Source organism: Phodopus roborovskii, unplaced genomic scaffold, assembly GCF_943737965.1.
Source record: "Phodopus roborovskii unplaced genomic scaffold, PHOROB, whole genome shotgun sequence".
NCBI classification, from domain to species: domain Eukaryota; kingdom Metazoa; phylum Chordata; class Mammalia; order Rodentia; family Cricetidae; genus Phodopus; species Phodopus roborovskii.
The window spans coordinates 22,089,508-22,106,594 of NW_026125059.1; the positions used below are offsets into that span (position 1 = coordinate 22,089,508).

At 48.3% G+C, this 17,087-nt stretch overlaps 1 protein-coding gene across 1 annotated transcript in view; it reads left to right on the forward strand.

Annotated features, from left to right (window-relative positions):
* The window catches only part of LOC127224990 (fer-1-like protein 4), a 33,731-nt gene that overhangs the window by 9,395 nt on the left and 7,249 nt on the right, over positions 1-17,087 (forward strand). The window contains exons 20-35 of the mRNA XM_051188278.1: positions 4,317-4,404; positions 4,482-4,598; positions 6,109-6,261; positions 6,830-6,983; positions 7,100-7,224; positions 7,561-7,695; positions 7,941-8,114; positions 8,874-8,990; positions 9,084-9,245; positions 12,819-13,017; positions 13,168-13,226; positions 13,313-13,441; positions 14,375-14,417; positions 14,505-14,605; positions 14,682-14,816; positions 15,099-15,215. Of these exons, the coding sequence (XP_051044235.1) occupies positions 4,317-4,404; positions 4,482-4,598; positions 6,109-6,261; positions 6,830-6,983; positions 7,100-7,224; positions 7,561-7,695; positions 7,941-8,114; positions 8,874-8,990; positions 9,084-9,245; positions 12,819-13,017; positions 13,168-13,226; positions 13,313-13,441; positions 14,375-14,417; positions 14,505-14,605; positions 14,682-14,816; positions 15,099-15,215 (2,008 nt within the window). The remainder of the gene's footprint in view (positions 1-4,316; positions 4,405-4,481; positions 4,599-6,108; positions 6,262-6,829; positions 6,984-7,099; positions 7,225-7,560; positions 7,696-7,940; positions 8,115-8,873; positions 8,991-9,083; positions 9,246-12,818; positions 13,018-13,167; positions 13,227-13,312; positions 13,442-14,374; positions 14,418-14,504; positions 14,606-14,681; positions 14,817-15,098; positions 15,216-17,087) is intronic.

Genomic DNA, 17,087 nt, shown 5'->3' on the forward strand with positions numbered 1-17,087 from the left:
GTTGCACATCTGGGATACTGATTCAATCTCATTTCACCTCCAGCATAACTAGCTCTGCCCTCATCCGTCTCTGCTGTACCCTTAACTAGTCCTGCCTCAGTTACCAGTAGTTGCTCTCATCACAGGAACAAGTTCTAGTTGTTTTTGTCTGTCACTCTCACTGCCATGAATTTGGTAACCTGCTCTAGACACTGCAAGTCCCTTTCTGACAATTTTCTCAAGCGTTTTCTCTTTATTCAGCAAGCACTCCTGGAACTTGCTATATGCCATTGCAATGACCATGGATTTTTTTCTGGGTGATGGGAGAGCCACTGCAGGTCTTGAAATTCTAATTTATAACTTTAGAAAGGATGAATGGGAGAGAGATAAGACAGGGTTACTAAAGAAGGCTTTGTAGTAGTTTAGGTGATAGATGGACTGAACCGTGCAATGGAGATGAGGTAGACAGATTCAAGAGCTGTGGATGCAGCCCACTTGGCAGAGTGATTTCCTAGTATGCACAGAGCCCTGGGTTCAATCCCCAGCACTGCAGAAACCAGACGTGGTGGTACATGTTTGCAACCCCAGCACTTGGGAGTTAAAGGCAAGAGAATCAGAAGTGTTCAAGGTCAGCCTCAGCTTGAGACCAGCATGACAGACATGAGATTATTGTCTCAAAAGACCAGGGATTCAAAGTTGGAGACATCACCTCAGCATGGTTAGATATAGAAGAGGAGAAAAATGTGCGCAGTCACAGATGAGCTCTGAAATTTTAGACCCAGTATCGGTTACTTTCCCCATTGCTATGAATGATTGCTCTCCAAAATGACTTATGGGAGAGTTTATTTTTGGCTTACAGTTTTAGGGGTTACAATCCATTTTAGCAGGGAAAGGGTTGCAAAAAGCAGGGAACAGCTGGCCACACTGTATGGCCAGGAAGCAGGGAGGGACAAATGCGTGGGGCTTAGCTCACCTCCATTTTATTCAACCCAGAACCTCAGCCTATGAGACTGTGCCACCCACAGTTCTGGTGTGTCTTCCTGGATAAATTTACCCAATCTAAGCCTGGCAGTGGTGCACACCTTTAATCCCACCCAGCACTTGGTAGGCAGAGGCAGGTAGATCTCTGAGTTTGAGGCTAGCCTAGTCTACAAAGCAAGTTCCAGGACAGCAAGAGCTACTCAGAGAAGCCCTGTCTCAAAAAAAAAAAAAAAAAAAAACCTGAAAAATTATTTTTTTTAATTTAAAAGGGGAGGGGAACTTGAAGACAGAGACAATTAGATGGATCTCTGTGAGTTTAAGGGCAGTCTACATAAGTAGTTCCAGGACAGACAGTTATTTACTGAGTCCTTGTCTCAGGAAAAAAAGTTAAGAAATATTTTTTAATTAAAAAACATTTTAAGTGATATAGAGTATGTAACAAAAATGAGAATATACCAGGGTCAGAACCTGTGAAGTCATAGGTTGTGGATGCTCACTTCTTCGCCCATATCTTTTGGGGCCAGGGAACACAGTAGAGCTCACTCCTTACTGCTGTTGACTTCTACAGCATCCCCAGCTTTCTACCTGAGTGGCCTGCTCACTCCTTTTGCTGACCCCCTCCCTTTGTGATAGGGTTTCACTGTGTAGCTCTGGTGGGTAATGGGTGTGGTATAATTTTATGGGCTTTGTAGCAGGCAGGGAAACGATCCATGAAGAGACAAGAATGAAACTTGGTTCAGCCTGATTTGTAGGTACTGATGCTGATACCAGATCATTTATTTTAGCCATATTTAAGCATAACTAATTTAAGACATGTGCTGGGCAGTGGTGGTACATACCTTTAGTTCCAACACCTGGGAGTTAGAGACAAGAGATCTCTGAGTTCAAAGCCAGCCTGGTCTTCAGAGCTAATTCCAGGACAGTTAGGATTGGGGCTACACAGAGAAACTCTGTCTTTAACAGAGAGAGAGAGAGAGAGAGAGAGAGAGAGAGAGAGAGAGAGAGAGAGAGAGATGCTTGTTCTGAGACAAAGTACATCTAGCCTCTTTCATATAAATGAGTACTTTTGACTCAGAGATAGTGCCCAGGATTTAGGATTGGCCTGGCCCTAAAATAACATAGAAGCCATTTAGGTTGTTGTGAAGTATAAGTAACATCATTCATGAAGGGTGGGTTTTATGTCTTAGAAGCAAGGTTTTGGTGGGGGGAAGGGTCTGGGATAAGTAAACATAAATTCTAGCTCTCTCTTCTGCTCCAGGTGTCTCTGTCTCGTTACCTCTTTTCCCTTCTCTCTCACTCCCCTTTCTAATAAAACTTCTCATAAAAAAAAAGAAAAAAGAAAAAAAAAAAACATAAATTCTGGGAGGTGTGAAGAAAGCCTAGCTCGTCAGACAGCAAGAGACCACCAGGTTGTAAACTACAGCTAAGTGCCTCATTCCATTGAAGAGATAAGCTGTGTGTGTAACTTTTCCTGGCTTCCTTTGTGCTTATCTGTATGCATACAGACTTTTTGTGGGGGAGCAAAGAAGCCAGTTGTGACACACGGTTATCTTTCATGGGGTAAGGTATATTTAATGAAGATGGACATAATGGACCAGATATGCAGAACCTTTTATGCCATTTTTAGAGTCTTGTGTTTTAGCCTTAGATGAGAAGCAGCTACAGTAGAACAAAATAGATGAAAAAGTGTTGACAGCATTCTGGGTGCTTTTGAGAATGTTCTATGGTGTAAGGGTTAGAACAGCAGCCAGTGCAGTGAGCAGGCGACCACAGTGATCCTGGCTGGGTGAGATATAGTTGTCACTTAGCCTGGGTGATCTTGGAGGAAGATGGGAGAAGTGTTTAGGTGTAGGATGCTAGTGTATACATGCATATTACATGCATGTGGTGTTGGACATTAAACTCAGCATCACATGTGCTAAGCATGTGCTCTATGCTGAGTCATATACCCATCTTTATTCTGGATTTTTTTTTTTTTTGAGACAAGGTCTCTCTGTGATGTGTTACAGCTCAAAAGGGAAAAGGTATCTTGGTAGTCAGAAGCCAAGGAATACCTACAGCTCTGTTCCAGTGAGGGACAGTTTCCCCAGCTAAGTGTTAACAATCCTTGTTCCAGGAAAGGTTTCCCTCATGCAAGTGTAACAATTCTGCTCTAGCAGGGGAGGATTTCCCCAGCTGGGTTGTTACAGTTTTACTCCTCACTGCTCTACAGAAATGTTACAGCCCAGAGTGTAACAATTCTGCTCCAGCAAGGGAAAGCTTCCCCAGACACAGTGTTAGAATTCTGCTCTGATCCTGCTCTGCTTGTTTTCCTCTGATCTGTTCTCTTCTCCTCTGCTCTGCCCTAGAGAAAGTTGTTACAGCTCTGTTTTGTCCCAGTAAAAGTTGTTACAGCTCTGCTTTGTCCTAGTGAAAGTTGTTACAGCTCTGCTTTGTCCTAGTGAAAGTTGTTACAGCTCTGCTGGGCTAAGGGAGTTTCACTGCAGAAATGTAACAGTTCTGCTCTGTTCTGCTCTGCTCCAGGGAGAGAAAGTTGTTACAATAAACCTCACCCAAGAGATTTATTGGGAGGGAGAAATCCAGGAGAGTAGCTGTCTCTGCCAGGATGGAAAAAGGGCAGCCCCAAACTGGTACAAGGCTTTCACAGGATCTCTTAGGGGTGGAGCTTACAAGGTGGAGATTTCCAGGGTGGTGATTGGTAGGATCTCAATTCCTGAGTTTGGGACAAGCTCAGAGATTTGTTGGATTCATGCTTAGGGATTGGTTAGTTTTGTGCTCAGGGATTGGTTGGTTTTTAATTATTGAATTGGTGAGGGGGAGGGTGTGTTTCTTTGGTTCAGGTTTCAGGGTCGGGGTTTTTCTTTCACTGGACCTTTTTACCCTGCAGTGTAGCCCTGGCTGTCCTGGAACTCACTCTGTAGACCAGGCTGGCCTCAAACTCACAGATATCCAGCTGTCTCTGCCTCCTGAGTGCTGGGATTAATGGTGTCATATACCACTTCTTCTGGAAGTCCAGCTACTTTTTAGTTAGGTTGGTGGGGACTAAAGTAGGCATTCTTCTCTGATTTAGTGTGGGTATAGGACTCTTCCTAGAAGATAAATAAGTAGGGCCTGATGCTGTAGGCCTTGGGCAGTGCTGGCAGGAATGACAGGACATTTCTAACTAGCATGCAGAGGGCAGTCAGGCTGTTGGGCCATAACTGAAGTAACCGGGGCAGGAGATATTAAATATTGGTGGCTGCAGGGTTCAAAGACCAGGCCATGCTAGGTAGATTTGGGCATGAAGCTCTCTAAAGGAGACCTTCCTGAGGGAAGTGTTTCTAGAGTCTTCATCTCACCTTGGCTTCTCTCTGCAGACAGTTTTGCCTTGGTGCTGAGCGCAGGATGATGACTCGACCCAATGCCCTGGATCGATGCCGAGGGAAACTACTGTCACACAGCCTGGTATAGGCTGAGGACAGGGAGGAGGGAGGGCACCTAGCTGAGTCCTTCTACTCACGTTCTCTTCCTTTACCTCCCAGAATCTGATGGCAAAGCAAGGATTGCAGCTTTTACGTGGCCTAAGGCAGAGCAACATGCAAAGGAAGGTGGCATTGGCCAAGAAGCTCCTGGCAAAACTGCATTTCCTGGCTCAGGAGGTGATGTCTTGCCCACCACACTTTTCTACTCTACATACTCCCCCCCCCCAAGTTATGGATCATTCTAGACACCTTTGGGCATATGCAAATGTTGTCCTTTGGATGGTGCCATTGTGCCACATGCTTCTTGTGGAAGTCAAGAGGGAGGACTGGAAGGGATCAGCAGGGATCCAGAGATTACTCACGATCTGCTTGGAAGGACAATTGACTGGCTTGCCTTAGGCATGACCTCCTTTGTTTAGTGCTGTGGCTGGCTGGGCTGTACAAGGAGAGCTTGTGCTTGGGACAGTTTCTGCACGAAGCATCTGCTTGAGTTCTAGCGTGATTCTTCAAACAGCCTTGGGGGAGGGGTCTGTGCCATTAACAGGCCCCTAATGGAGGCACAGCTGACGAATCAGCAGCAGGAATTCCAAGTGCGCTTGACAGTTGTAGTTTGGTGTATGAGAGGAGGGATGCCCAGCATGTGCAAATGCCTGCAACTGGGAGGCCTGGGAGGGTTGAAAACAGCACTGGAAGGAGGAACAGGAGGGGGGCGTCATTAAATAGAGTCTTGGAGCAAAATTAATCTTCCTCCCATCCTCTCCCTTTCTCTCTCCCTTCCTTGCCCTATGATAAGCATGATTAACCACTGACTCACACCCTATCCTGTCTTTAAAATTTGGAATGAAAGCATCCCTTTGTCAAATGACATTTCATTACATAAATGTGCATTCTAGCTAGTTTCGGTTTTGTTTTGTTTTTTGAGACAGGGTTTCTCTGTATTGTTTTGGAGCCTGTCCTGGAACTAGCGCTGTAGACCAGGCTGGCCTCGAACTCACAGAGATCCACCTGCCTCTGTTTCCCGAGTGCTGGGATTAAAGGTGTGAGCCACCAATGCCCAGCTAGTTTTGTTGTTTTCTGAAGGTTTATTTAGTGTATACATTCTTTGCCTGCACGTATATTTTTGCATCATGGCCATGCTTGGTATCTGTGGTCAGAAGAGGGCATCAGATCCCTGGGAACTGGAGTTACTGATGCACATGAGCCACCATGTGGGTGCTGGGGACAGAATCCAGGTCCTCTGGAAGAGCAGGGCAGTAAATGCTCTTAAGCACTGAGCCAGCTCTCCATTCCTAGTTTTGTTTTTGAGTGTTTGTTACATTATTTTGCTTTCTTTGTTGTTATTGGGAGCTGGGTCCCCAGTTGGAATTGGGGAGTTGTGTTCAGTGGGTGTTGGGTTTCTTTTTGTAAGATGAGAAGATTTCTGGGGGCATATGGCTGTTGAATTGTAGACTTAAGAGGGACAAGGGCAGAATGCAGAATATGCTGTGTGGAGACTCTAGGTGGTCTAGGTGGTCTTCAAGTCTGAGGTGCCCTATGGTGCATCCAGGAGCACAGGTCAGGGAGCAGGTGGTCACATGACCAGGGGTTCAGAAACGTCAGGGCATTTGAACTACCCATACAGCCCAAGCTTTGGGATCAGGTAGTGTTAGCTCCAAACTCTCCAGGCAACCCTGTCCTCTACTTGCAGCCACAGCCGCCCTTCCCCGATGTGCTGGTCTGGATGACCAGTGGCCAGCACCGTGTGGCCTATGCCCGCATCCCTGCCCAGGATGTGCTGTTCTCCGTGGCTGAGGAGGAGCGAGGCCGGGACTGTGGGAAGATCCAGAGTCTTCTGCTCACAGTGAGGCAGACCCGGGATGGTGGTACTGGTGAGAGTGGGGTTCATAGCACAGGACAGGACATCAGAGGTGGTGGCCTGTGTCTCCTAACCAGGAACCTCCCTGGCTGTTCTCAAAAAGCCAAAGGGAGGTTATGGCTTTGTCCAGGTCAGCTGAATAGCACTGGCCCTTTGGCTAACAAGGCTGACACACACAGACAGGGTAACAAGGAAGGAGAGTGACCATTCTTGGAAGCAGAACTGGATTACAGATAGAAATTTTCTGTGTCTGGAAAAGATACTAACAGGTTTTTAACAGTGAGAAGCTGTGACTCTTGGCACAAAGGACAGTATATATGTGTTGAGGATAGAAGGGACAAAGGAGAGCGGGCAGATTATAATCTGTGGTTAACTGTGGGTATAGGAAGGTAGGGTAGTGTGAGGTGTGGGGTTGGATGGAGAGCATGAAGAGAGATGCAGAAATGGGAACAGAGGGCATGCCTCCTGTCCTGGGGAGCGAGCTTGGGTACCATTTGGCAGAGAGATTTGGGGCATGCTTTGGGGGTGCCCAGCATGCCTCCTTCCCACACAGGCACCTGGGGCAGCCCCTGGGGAGGTTTGTGCCAAGCTGGAGCTTTTCCTGTGGCTGGGGCGGGCCAAGCAAGCCAAGGCCTGTACCTCTGAGCTGCCCCTAGATCTTCTGCCTGAACCCTCGGCTGGACTGCCCCACAGCCTACACCGGGATGGTGAGTACAGGGTCAGGGGTCAGCCACCTGCTCTTTGCCCTGGGTGGTGGTTCATGAGTCGGAGAACTCCAGGGGTCTCCTGAGCAAGCATGGCTCCTTCCTTCCCCTCATCCCAGACTTTAGCTACTTCCAGCTGCGGGCTCATCTGTACCAGGCTCGTGGTGTGTTGGCAGCAGATGACAGTGGCCTCTCAGACCCGTTTGCACGTGTCCTCATCTCAACCCAGTGCCAGACCACACGGGTGAGGGCCAGGCTAGGCCATGGACAGAGGGGAGCAGGGACAAGGGGCATTCTTTTTCAAGGTCCTAAGTTTCTCTTCCCACTTTGGGTTTGCAGCACAGATCACTAGATAGGACCCTGGCCTGATTCAGACAGTGATGGAGAACAGAAAACCAGTTTCCTGGGGTTGACTTTAGGGCTAGGATACGAGAATGGCTGATGGCCATAGGGGATACCAGAGCTGGACACCCATGTCTTTGGTGACAAACAGTTGAAGTATCTCTTTGACTGCCCGCTGGCATGTGTAGGGAGTCTGCTTCTGATCTGCCTTTGCCCCTCTTCCTGCATGGTCCCCAAGGTCTTGGAGCAGACGCTGAGCCCCCTGTGGGATGAACTCTTGGTGTTTGACCAGCTGGTTGTGGATGGCAGGAGGGAGCATTTGCACGAGGAGCCTCCGCTAGTGGTCATCAATGTCTTTGACCACAATAAGTTTGTAAGCGTGTCCCTCCCTCACCCCATCTCCAGCCTTCTTTCCCCTACTGCCCTGAAGCTTCCGCTTAGCTTCTGAACATTCCCTCCCCTCACATTTATTTTTGAGACAGGGTCTCACTATGTAGTCCTGGCTGGCCTGGAACTCATAGAAGTCACCATCTCTGTTTCCTAAGTGCTGGGGTTAACAATGTAGCCACCACAACCAGTTATATGGTCCTTATTCCCTCACTGCTTTGCCTCCCACAGGGCCCTGCTGTGTTCCTGGGCAGGGCACTTGCAGCCCCAAGGGTGAAGTTGATAGAAGACCCATACCAGCATCCAGAGCTGCAGTTCTTCCCCCTGAGGAAGGGATTGCAGGCTGCTGGAGAAGTCATTGCTACCTTTGAACTCATCGAGCTGGACTACAGTGGCCACCTTGAGGTTAGAATACTCTGTTCAGGCTAGCAGGCTGTATCCATTCTTATCCATCAGGCTACAAAGACTCAGGGTGCCCCAAGGATAACTGTTAAGTCTCTTACCCCAGAGAATGCTGTCTGCAGAGCTTTCTTGGGGTGACCTCACTGTATACCCTGACTCCAGGATTACAGATGGACGTGTCCACAGTTCATTTTGCCAGGATTCTACCCTAGAGAACTCAGACTGCTGTTCATCCTCAGGCTCCCACACCACTTTCTGTGCGCACACATCTGCTTTCTGTGCACACACATCTGCTTTCTGGAAAATCCTCCCTATATGCTCAGCCTTCGCTGGCTCTCCTGCATTTGAACTTCACAGACTGTCTTAGTGAGGGTTTCTATTGCTATGAAGAGACACCATGCCCACAGCAATTCTTATAAAGGAAAACTTTTAATGGGTGCCTTACAGTTTCAGAGGTTTAGTCCATATCACCATGGTGGGACATGGTCGCACACAGGCAAAAAGGGGGCTGGAGCTGAGAGTCCTTACATCCTGACTCACAGGCAACAGGAAGTAAACTGCTTCACCACGTGTGGCTTGAGCATAAGAGACCTCAGAGCCTACCCCACAGGGACACACTTCCTCCAACAAGGCCACACCTCTCATTAGTGTCACTCTCCTTAGGGGCCATTTTCTTTCAAACCACCACAGAAACCCATGGTCCAGCTCCAAGCCTAGGCTTTCTCTGTTTTGGCATGAATTCTAATTTATTTTTTCGTATAGCCCTCAGTGCCTAGTGATGTGGAGCCCCAGGATCTGGCATCTCTGGTTCAGCCCATCTCTGGACATCTGAGCCTGCCTCCTAATGTGCGCCCTGTGCTCAAGGAGTTCCGTATTGAGGTAATGACAAGCATGCAAGGCCTCTTCCCTTCCCCCAAGCGGATGGTCCCTTGTCAGCTTCCAGCCCTTGAATCTCCCCCTTCCTAACCTTAGGTGCTGTTCTGGGGTCTGCGAGGCCTGGGTCGTGTATACCTGTTTGAGGTGGAAAGGCCCCAGGTTGTTCTGGAAGTGGCTGGCAGACGTGTGGAGTCTGAAGTTCTGGCCAGTTACCGCGAGAGCCCTAACTTCACAGAGCTTGTCCAGCACATGACAGTGGTGAGGAGGGAGCCAAGACACAACACAGGCTGTGTGTGGGGCAGAGGAAGGAGGAGGCAGTGTGTAGTGAATCCCAGCTGACTACATTACCGATTCAGGAGCAGCACTCTCCATCAAAGACCAAATGTCCTGGGCTCCTATCTCCAACTATTCAACCTTGCTACTGTAGATGAAATGGCAATAGACAGTGTAGAAATGGATACGATTGTGTTCTGATAAAACTTATAAACTTGGCAGTGGGAGGTGCATGAATCATGGCTGAGTTCTCTGACCTGGATTAATCTATAGACTGGTGGCGTTCTCTTGGCTCTGTTGAATGGAAGGTATTAGGCAGAGTCCTGAATGATCAAAAACATGAGAAAATCTATCCAGTCTCTGAAACACAGGGGACGATATGGGAAAAATAGTATAGGGGCTTCAGAGATGGCTGAACCACTAAGAGCCTGCAAGCTCTTCCGAGTCACATCAGGTCCAGCTCCAGGATCTCTCATATCTCTGGCATCTGCAGGCACCTGTACTCTGTGGCAACCCCACAAAGACACATGCACACACTCACATAATTTAAAATAAAATTTATTTATTTTTCTTTTCTGAGACAGGGTTTCTTTGTGGCTTTGGAGGCTGTCCTAGAACTAGCTCTTGTAGACCAGGCTGGCCTCGAACTCACAGAGATCCACCTGCCTCTGTCTCCCAAGTGCTGGGATTAAAGACATGTGCCACCAATGCCCGGCATAAAATATTTAAAATGTATAAAATATGGTATATTTTAAAAAATGATTTAGTTTAATGATTTTTGAGGGGCAGGTTCTGGATCCCTGAGTCCAGAGTCTTATCCATGGAGACTAGCAACTCGCCACTGGAACCTTAGATCTTCCTGGTGTAGCCTCTTGAATACTGGGATTGTGAGCCACCATGAGTTGGTCCCTCCTCTTCTGTCCTCTGCTGTCCTGTCCTATCCCATCCCCTGCCCTCCTCTCCTGCTCCTCCCCTCCCCTGTAGAGGCCAGAAGACAGCTTGGTGGAGCCAGATCTCCTCTTCGCCTTTATATGGGTCATCAGGCTTGCACAGCAGGTGCCTACTCACTGAGCCGTTTGCCAGCACTTTGTAGCTTTTTGATAAAGCTCTGTTCTGACTTCCATAGAGGCTGTACCCATTTACACTCCTAGCAGCAATAAATAAGGGTTCTTGTTTCCCCACATCATTGCCAACATTTCTTGTTACTTTTTTTAAAATTTATTATGTTTTAAAACTGTGTTTGTGTTTATGTGTGCATTCTGCATGCACACATGGCCATGTGTGGGGATCAGATGACAATCTGTAGGAGTCCCTTCTTCCTTCCACCATGGGGACAGTAGGGACTGGATTTAGTTCATCTCCCTTGGCAGCAAGCACTTTTACCTGCTGAACTACTTCTCTGGCCCCTTACATGTTTTCTTAATCCATTCTGACTGGGGAGAGATGGAAATTTCAAAAGCAGTTTTAATTTGCATTTACTTAATGGTTAAGGATGTTAAACACTTAAAAAAAAATTGTTGTGAGGCTGCAGAGATGGCTAAGCAGTTAAGACTCCTGGCTACTCTTTCAGAGGACCTGCATTCAATTCCCAGCACCCACGTGGTGGCTCACAAGTGTGTATGACTCCAGTTCTAGGGAATCCAGTGCCCTCTTCTGGCCTCTTTGGGCACTGCATGCACGTGGTGCACAGACATACATGCAGGCAAAATATTTTTGTTTTCTTTTTCGAGACAGGGTTTCTCTGTGTAGACCTAGCTGTCCTTAGACTAGCTCTTGTAGACCAGGCTGGCCTTGAACTCACGGAGATACAGCTGCCTCCTGAGTGCTGGGGTTAAAGGCTTGTGCCACCACTGCCTGGCCCACATTTTTATTGTTGTTGTTGGCCATTTGTTTCTTTTTTTAAATTTTGCAAGCTATCTGCTTAACATGGGGGTTAATATCTAGGAAATATAAGGAGCTGCAAAAATTAAACCAAATACCCAAACAACCAATCCTATTTCTGATTTTTAGAGGCAAGGACCCACTATGTAGCTCAAACCGACCTCAAACTTGTCATGTATCCCATGACTCCCAAATACTGGGATTACTGGTGTGTGCCGCCACACCTTGGGCATCAAAGACCCAATTTTCACACGGTCACCTTATGTTCCCTCCAAGCGATGTGTCGATATGAACACAAACATGCAGACTACACTAAGGGTTTTCCCTTTCATTCTTTGCTCCAAGGTTCAAATGGGACAGCCCGCACTTCCCCATTGTGCATCTGAAGTGAATGCGCCCTCTTGTTGAGCTCAGTGATCTGTAGAGACATCAATTGGGTCAAGTTGCTTCATAGTGTTTCTCACACCCCTTGGATAAACCTTCTTCGTTGTTTTCTATCTAGCTATTCTATTACCGGTATTTGGGCATTGGAATCTCAAGCTGTTCTCTGTGTTTGTCTAGCTCTATTATAGCTTCCTTTTTCAGCTCTGAGTCCTGGGCCCTGTGAGTCACACATGCTAGACACGTGGGACACTGCTAGGCTAGTGCCCCCAGTCTCATCTGCCATGGTTTACTTTATTTTGAATTCTGTTGTTAGGTGTATATTTATTTACAGCTGTTTTAGCTTCTAATTTACCAATGTAGAATGGCCCTTGTTGTCTCTAGTAATTTTGTTTCTCAGTCTATGCATTAGATAGTCCCTCATTGAGATGCTTTTCTTAGAGAGTCTAGGTTGTATCCAATTCAGAAAAAGTCATGAGTGTGAATACTGATTTTACTTCAAATTATTACTCCTTTCTTTCTTTCTTTCTTCCTTCCTTCCTTCCTTCCTTCCTTCCTTCCTTCCTTCCTTTCTTTCTTTCTTTCTTTCTTTCTTTCTTTCTTTCTTTCTTTCTTTCTGAGACAGAGTCTTACTATGTAGCCTTGGCTGTCCTGGAACTCACTATGTAGAGCCAGCTGACTTCAAATTCTCAAAGAACCAGAGATCCACCTTCTGAGTGCTGGGAATCATGGCATGTGCCGCCATGCTCAGCTATGAGTATTTCTCATATTTAGGACATGGTAGCAGCAGGAGAATCCTAGCTAGGTCTACATAGTGAGTTCCAGGCCAGCTAGGGCTATATAACATCCTATTAAAAACTAATAATAATTTAATTCCAGGGAAAGGTAAATGTTTTTCTCTAGTGTAGCTCTGTCCTTCCTCCTCTTTGAATATAATAAGTGAGTCAGTGATCTAGAGGTGTAATCACTGTCTTTGTCCCTCTGGGGTGCCAGGGACCGTTAGGGAATCACTGTCGTTCTGACGCTCTCTCTGCAGGTTGAGCATTGGTCCTCTAAGCACAGTGCTAACCCGTGTTTCTCTTCACACTTCGTTAGGTGACAAAGTTCCTTTGTATCAGTAGTGTCACCATACTTAGAGCAGTCTGTGTCCCTTCTTCAGTTGGGGCACAGAGGCGCAAGGCCGTAGTGAGTGACGGTATGGCAGATCTGAGCCCAGAATGCCTGTTCCCCACCCACTTTGTGCCCCTTTCCTCCTCCCCTGGGGCTTGGAGTCACTCCCTCTGTTCCCTTCTCTAGGACCTGCCAGAAATGCCATACTTGCAGCCCCCACTCAGCATCCTGGTGATCGAGCGCCGGGCCTTTGGCCGAACTGTCCTTGTGGGCTCCCATATCGTCCCCCACATGATGCGATTCACACTCCAGGATCATGAGGATCCCTCTGAGGAGGAGGAAATAGAGGAGGATACAAGAGACCTGATGCCACAGGGACCTCAAGGTTAGGAGTCTTTCTCCATGGGGGCCACCAGATAGAAGCCCCTCTGGCCCTGGTAGAGAAGGCTCCAGTGGACTGCCCGGTGGGGCCTGCAGCCCGATTTCTACTGGCCTACGCTCATGGTATCACTTCCCATCACTTCTCTACTTCCAGGAGAGCAGTCTGGGGACCCCTTCGTGGCTGAAGCAGGACTACCCAGCCGGCTCCTCAAGGTGATGGGGTGTTCCCCAGGCTGGAGAGGGGATGTCAGGGTTTGTGGTGGTGCTGGCTGAGAGCAGCAAGGTCCTCTCTGCCTCAGGCTCCTCTGAAGAGGCTCACCTTAGGGCTCCTGGGTCAAGGCCCTCAGCTGGAGGAGGACATCCCAGACCCAGAAGAGATGGACTGGTGGTCCAAGTACTATGCCTCACTGCAGGAGCTCCAGGGGCAGGTGGGTGGGGCTCCAGGGGCAGGTGGGTGGGGCTCCAGGGGCAGGTGGGTGGGGCTCCAGGGGCAGGTGGGTGGGGCTCCAGGGGCAGGTGGGTGGGGCTCCAGGGGCAGGTGGGTGGGGCTCCAGGGGCAGGTGGGTGGGGCTCCAGGGGTGGAGCACAGCCTAGGGCAGGAACTAAGGGATGAAAGGCAAGGAGGTGGGGAGTCTCGACCAACAGACCCTGTATGCCCAGAGCTCTTCGTTGCAGCCATCTCTTCCCTCTTTACCACCGTTTTAGTAGTTGCACATTGGTACTTCTGCCTTCCAACACTGTTGTCCAATGAAGTAGAACATGAGGCCAGCATGGTAGTGCACAGCCTTAACCCCTGCGCTAGATCAATCCCTCTGAGTTGGAGGCCAGCCTGGTCTAACAGGCAGGAGATACACAGTGAGACCTGTCTCCGAAACAGAAAACATGAGTGTAGAAGTTTAACTCTTAAGTTTGGGTATGGTGACACACTCTAGTGAGAACCTAGGAGGAGGTAACAGAAAGGTCAGGAGTTCAAAGCCAACTTATACCAACATGAGAGACTGTCTCAAAATTCTTTTAATTTTTATTAATAGTCACATTAAAAAAGTAAAGGGGAACAAATGAGAATAATTTTAATAATGTTTTATTAGTATACAAAATATTGTTCCAACCAGTAATTACCATAAAATTAATAAGCTATTTTACATTCTCACTGTAAGTCTGCTGTGTATTCCAACTCACAGTGCTGCCTGACCTCATTTTGGGGCTCAGTGACCGTATTTGGGTGGTGGTGACTGACTTCAACAGCGTAGGACTTGAAAATAAAGGCAACTTCAAAAAGAAGTGGCTGTGTAGCTGGAGGAGGGGGTGGGGCCAAGGAGGGGAGCGGGAGGGGGAACCTGCAACCTGTCTTTTGATTTCAGTTCGACTTCGATGAGAATGAGATGGAGGACCCTGGGGCCCCAGGTGAGAGTCCTGCCTTTTTCCCCTTGCTCCTTCTCTCCACCCATCCATGTCCCACATTTCTTACCTTGACTGTCCTGCTGTTTCCAGATGGGACCCACCTCATTTCAGGGGACAGCGAGGCCCAGGAGCAGAGGAGAACTAATACCAAAGCTTCTGGACCTCGGAAGAAAGCCATCGCCACCTTGAAGGTGACGGGGTGTTGGGGAGAAGGGTACCCCTTGGATTTGGGGTACAGAGTTGTCACTGAGGCCCCTCACCTTTCAGATCTACAACAGCTGCCTGGAGGAGGAGTTTAGTCACTTTGAGGACTGGCTGAATGTGTTCCCCCTGTACAGAGGGCAAGGCGGCCAGGCTGGAGATGGTGAAGAAGGATCTGGACACTTGGTGGGCAAATTCAAGGTATACTTGGGGAAAGAATGGAGGCTGACAAGGAGGCTCAGCACTTAAGAACACTGGCTGCTTTTGCAGGGGACTGTGGTTCCATCCCCGATGCCACAGTATGGTTCACAGCCATCCCTAACTCCGGTTTCAGGGAATCTGAACACCCTCTTCTGATCTTCTCAGGAACCAGCTCACACAGACACACATGCAGGCAAAATACCCATGAAATAAATCTAATGTCATTTAAAACAAGAGAAAGCGCCTTCCTTATCAAGCCCTTTCCTGTCTTCCCCACCTCAGGGCTCCTTCCTCATTTATCCTGAGTCAGAGGCAGCATCCTTCTCTGAGCCCCAGATCTCCAGGGGGATCCCCCAGAACCGGCCCATCAAACTTCTGGTTAGAGTGTATGTAGTGAAGGTGAGTGCCCTTAGTCGCTGGCTCCTCCCCAGGGCAGCAGAGGCACCAGTGTGATGTCTACAGAATGAAGGCTTTCCAAGGCCCCTCTAAGTTTAGGTAGATGTCCTGGGTGTGACTGGACTTCCTCTCCTCACAAAGCTTGGCTGTGGCAGGCTCATGCAGGCTTTTGGTCTGGGGTCGGGGAGCCGAAAGCTGTAGTGGCAGATCCCCAATTCCAGAGTGCCTTTTGTCAAGGGCTCTGTGGTCCCTTCCATTGCCGCTGTCGTGCAGAGACTAGCAGGGTCCTGGAATTTTCTTAAAGGAGTCTTGGGGAGAGACAGGGAATGAGCAGGTTGCTCTGTCCCTCTGTCCCTGTCACCGGAGCAGATGCTGTGACCTGACTTAGGGATTCTGGGACATCACTGGAATAAGAGACAATTCTGCATCAGCACCTGACCCTCCTAGGGTCTGTGTTCTAGCAATATGGCAGGCAGGTGCTCTGAGATCATTTCCTTTGTAATACGTCTAGACACGTTAGACAAACTTTTTTTTTTTATGACTAAAGGGAAGTGTTCCTGTTCCCTGAGTGAGGAGGTGGCAGCAGTAATTATGACATGACATGCGCCCCGGAGCTCAGCTCAGTTTGTCCACACCTTGGCCTTGGGTTCTTAGAGTCTGAGCAAGGGACAGAGCTGGAACAAGACCTGCATGAGGCAGGACCTCCTTGAGAGAGAGTCTGAGAGGCAGATTGCCCACTGGGAAGGAGGCTGTCTCAGGGAAAGTGTCTTCATAGGGAATGTGTCTTTAGTGTGACCCTCCACTCAATTTAAGACTGGGATTTATATTAATATTAGTTTAATCCAGAAAACTCTGTTCTGAGAGCCTAGCTTTGATTTAAAATACTTACTTTGTTTTGTTTTTCAAGACAGGGTTTCTCTGTATAGCTCTGGGTTTCCTGGAACTAGCTCTGAAGACTAGGCTGGCCTCAAACTCACAGAGATCTACCTGCCTCTGCCTCCCAAGTGCTGGGATTAAAGGTGTGCACCACAACAGCCCAGTGCCTCAGAACACATGAGCCAAAGTGTTGCTTAAGGCCTTGGGGTCCATTCCCAGCACTAGGCAGAGGGAGCGGCGATTTTAGTATCATATCTGTTATCTTAGCTCTCAGGAAGCTGTGACAGGAAGATTACTGTGACTTCTAGGTCAGCCTGGGCTACATAATGGGACCACAAAACCAAACACAAACAAACCCCAAACCATAACTGAGTGTAGTGCACAGCAGTAACTCCCACATTTGAGAAACGGAGGCAGGAGGATCGAAATACCAAGCAGCCTGAGAGGAGGCTCAGTGGTTACAAGCACTAGCTGCTCTTCCACAGGACCCAGGTTGGACTGCAGCACCCATACGGCCGCTCACAAGCATCTGTAACTCTAGTTCCAGGGGATCTGATGCTCTCTCCTGCTCCTGCCTGAAACAGGCATGTGGTGCATAGACACACATGCAGGTAAAACACTCATACACATAAAATAAAATTAAAACAAAACCCTTAACCAAGGCAAAGAAGACAACCAACCCAAAACAAGAAAGCAAACAAAAGGGGCCAAACAAGCTGGATGTGGCTGCTTACATCTGTAACCCTAGGACTAGAGAGGTGGAGAGAGGCCACTGGGGCTCCCTGGCCAGCCAAGCTAGCCCACTTGGCAAGTTCCAGTCCAGTGAGAGATGCTGTCTCAGAGAAAAATGAACTCTGATGAACATCTGAGGCTGCGGAGTCACCCTTACACACACACACACACACACACACACACACACACACACAGGAACATCTGAGGCTGTGGAGTCACCCTTACACACACACACACACACACACACACACACACACACACACACAC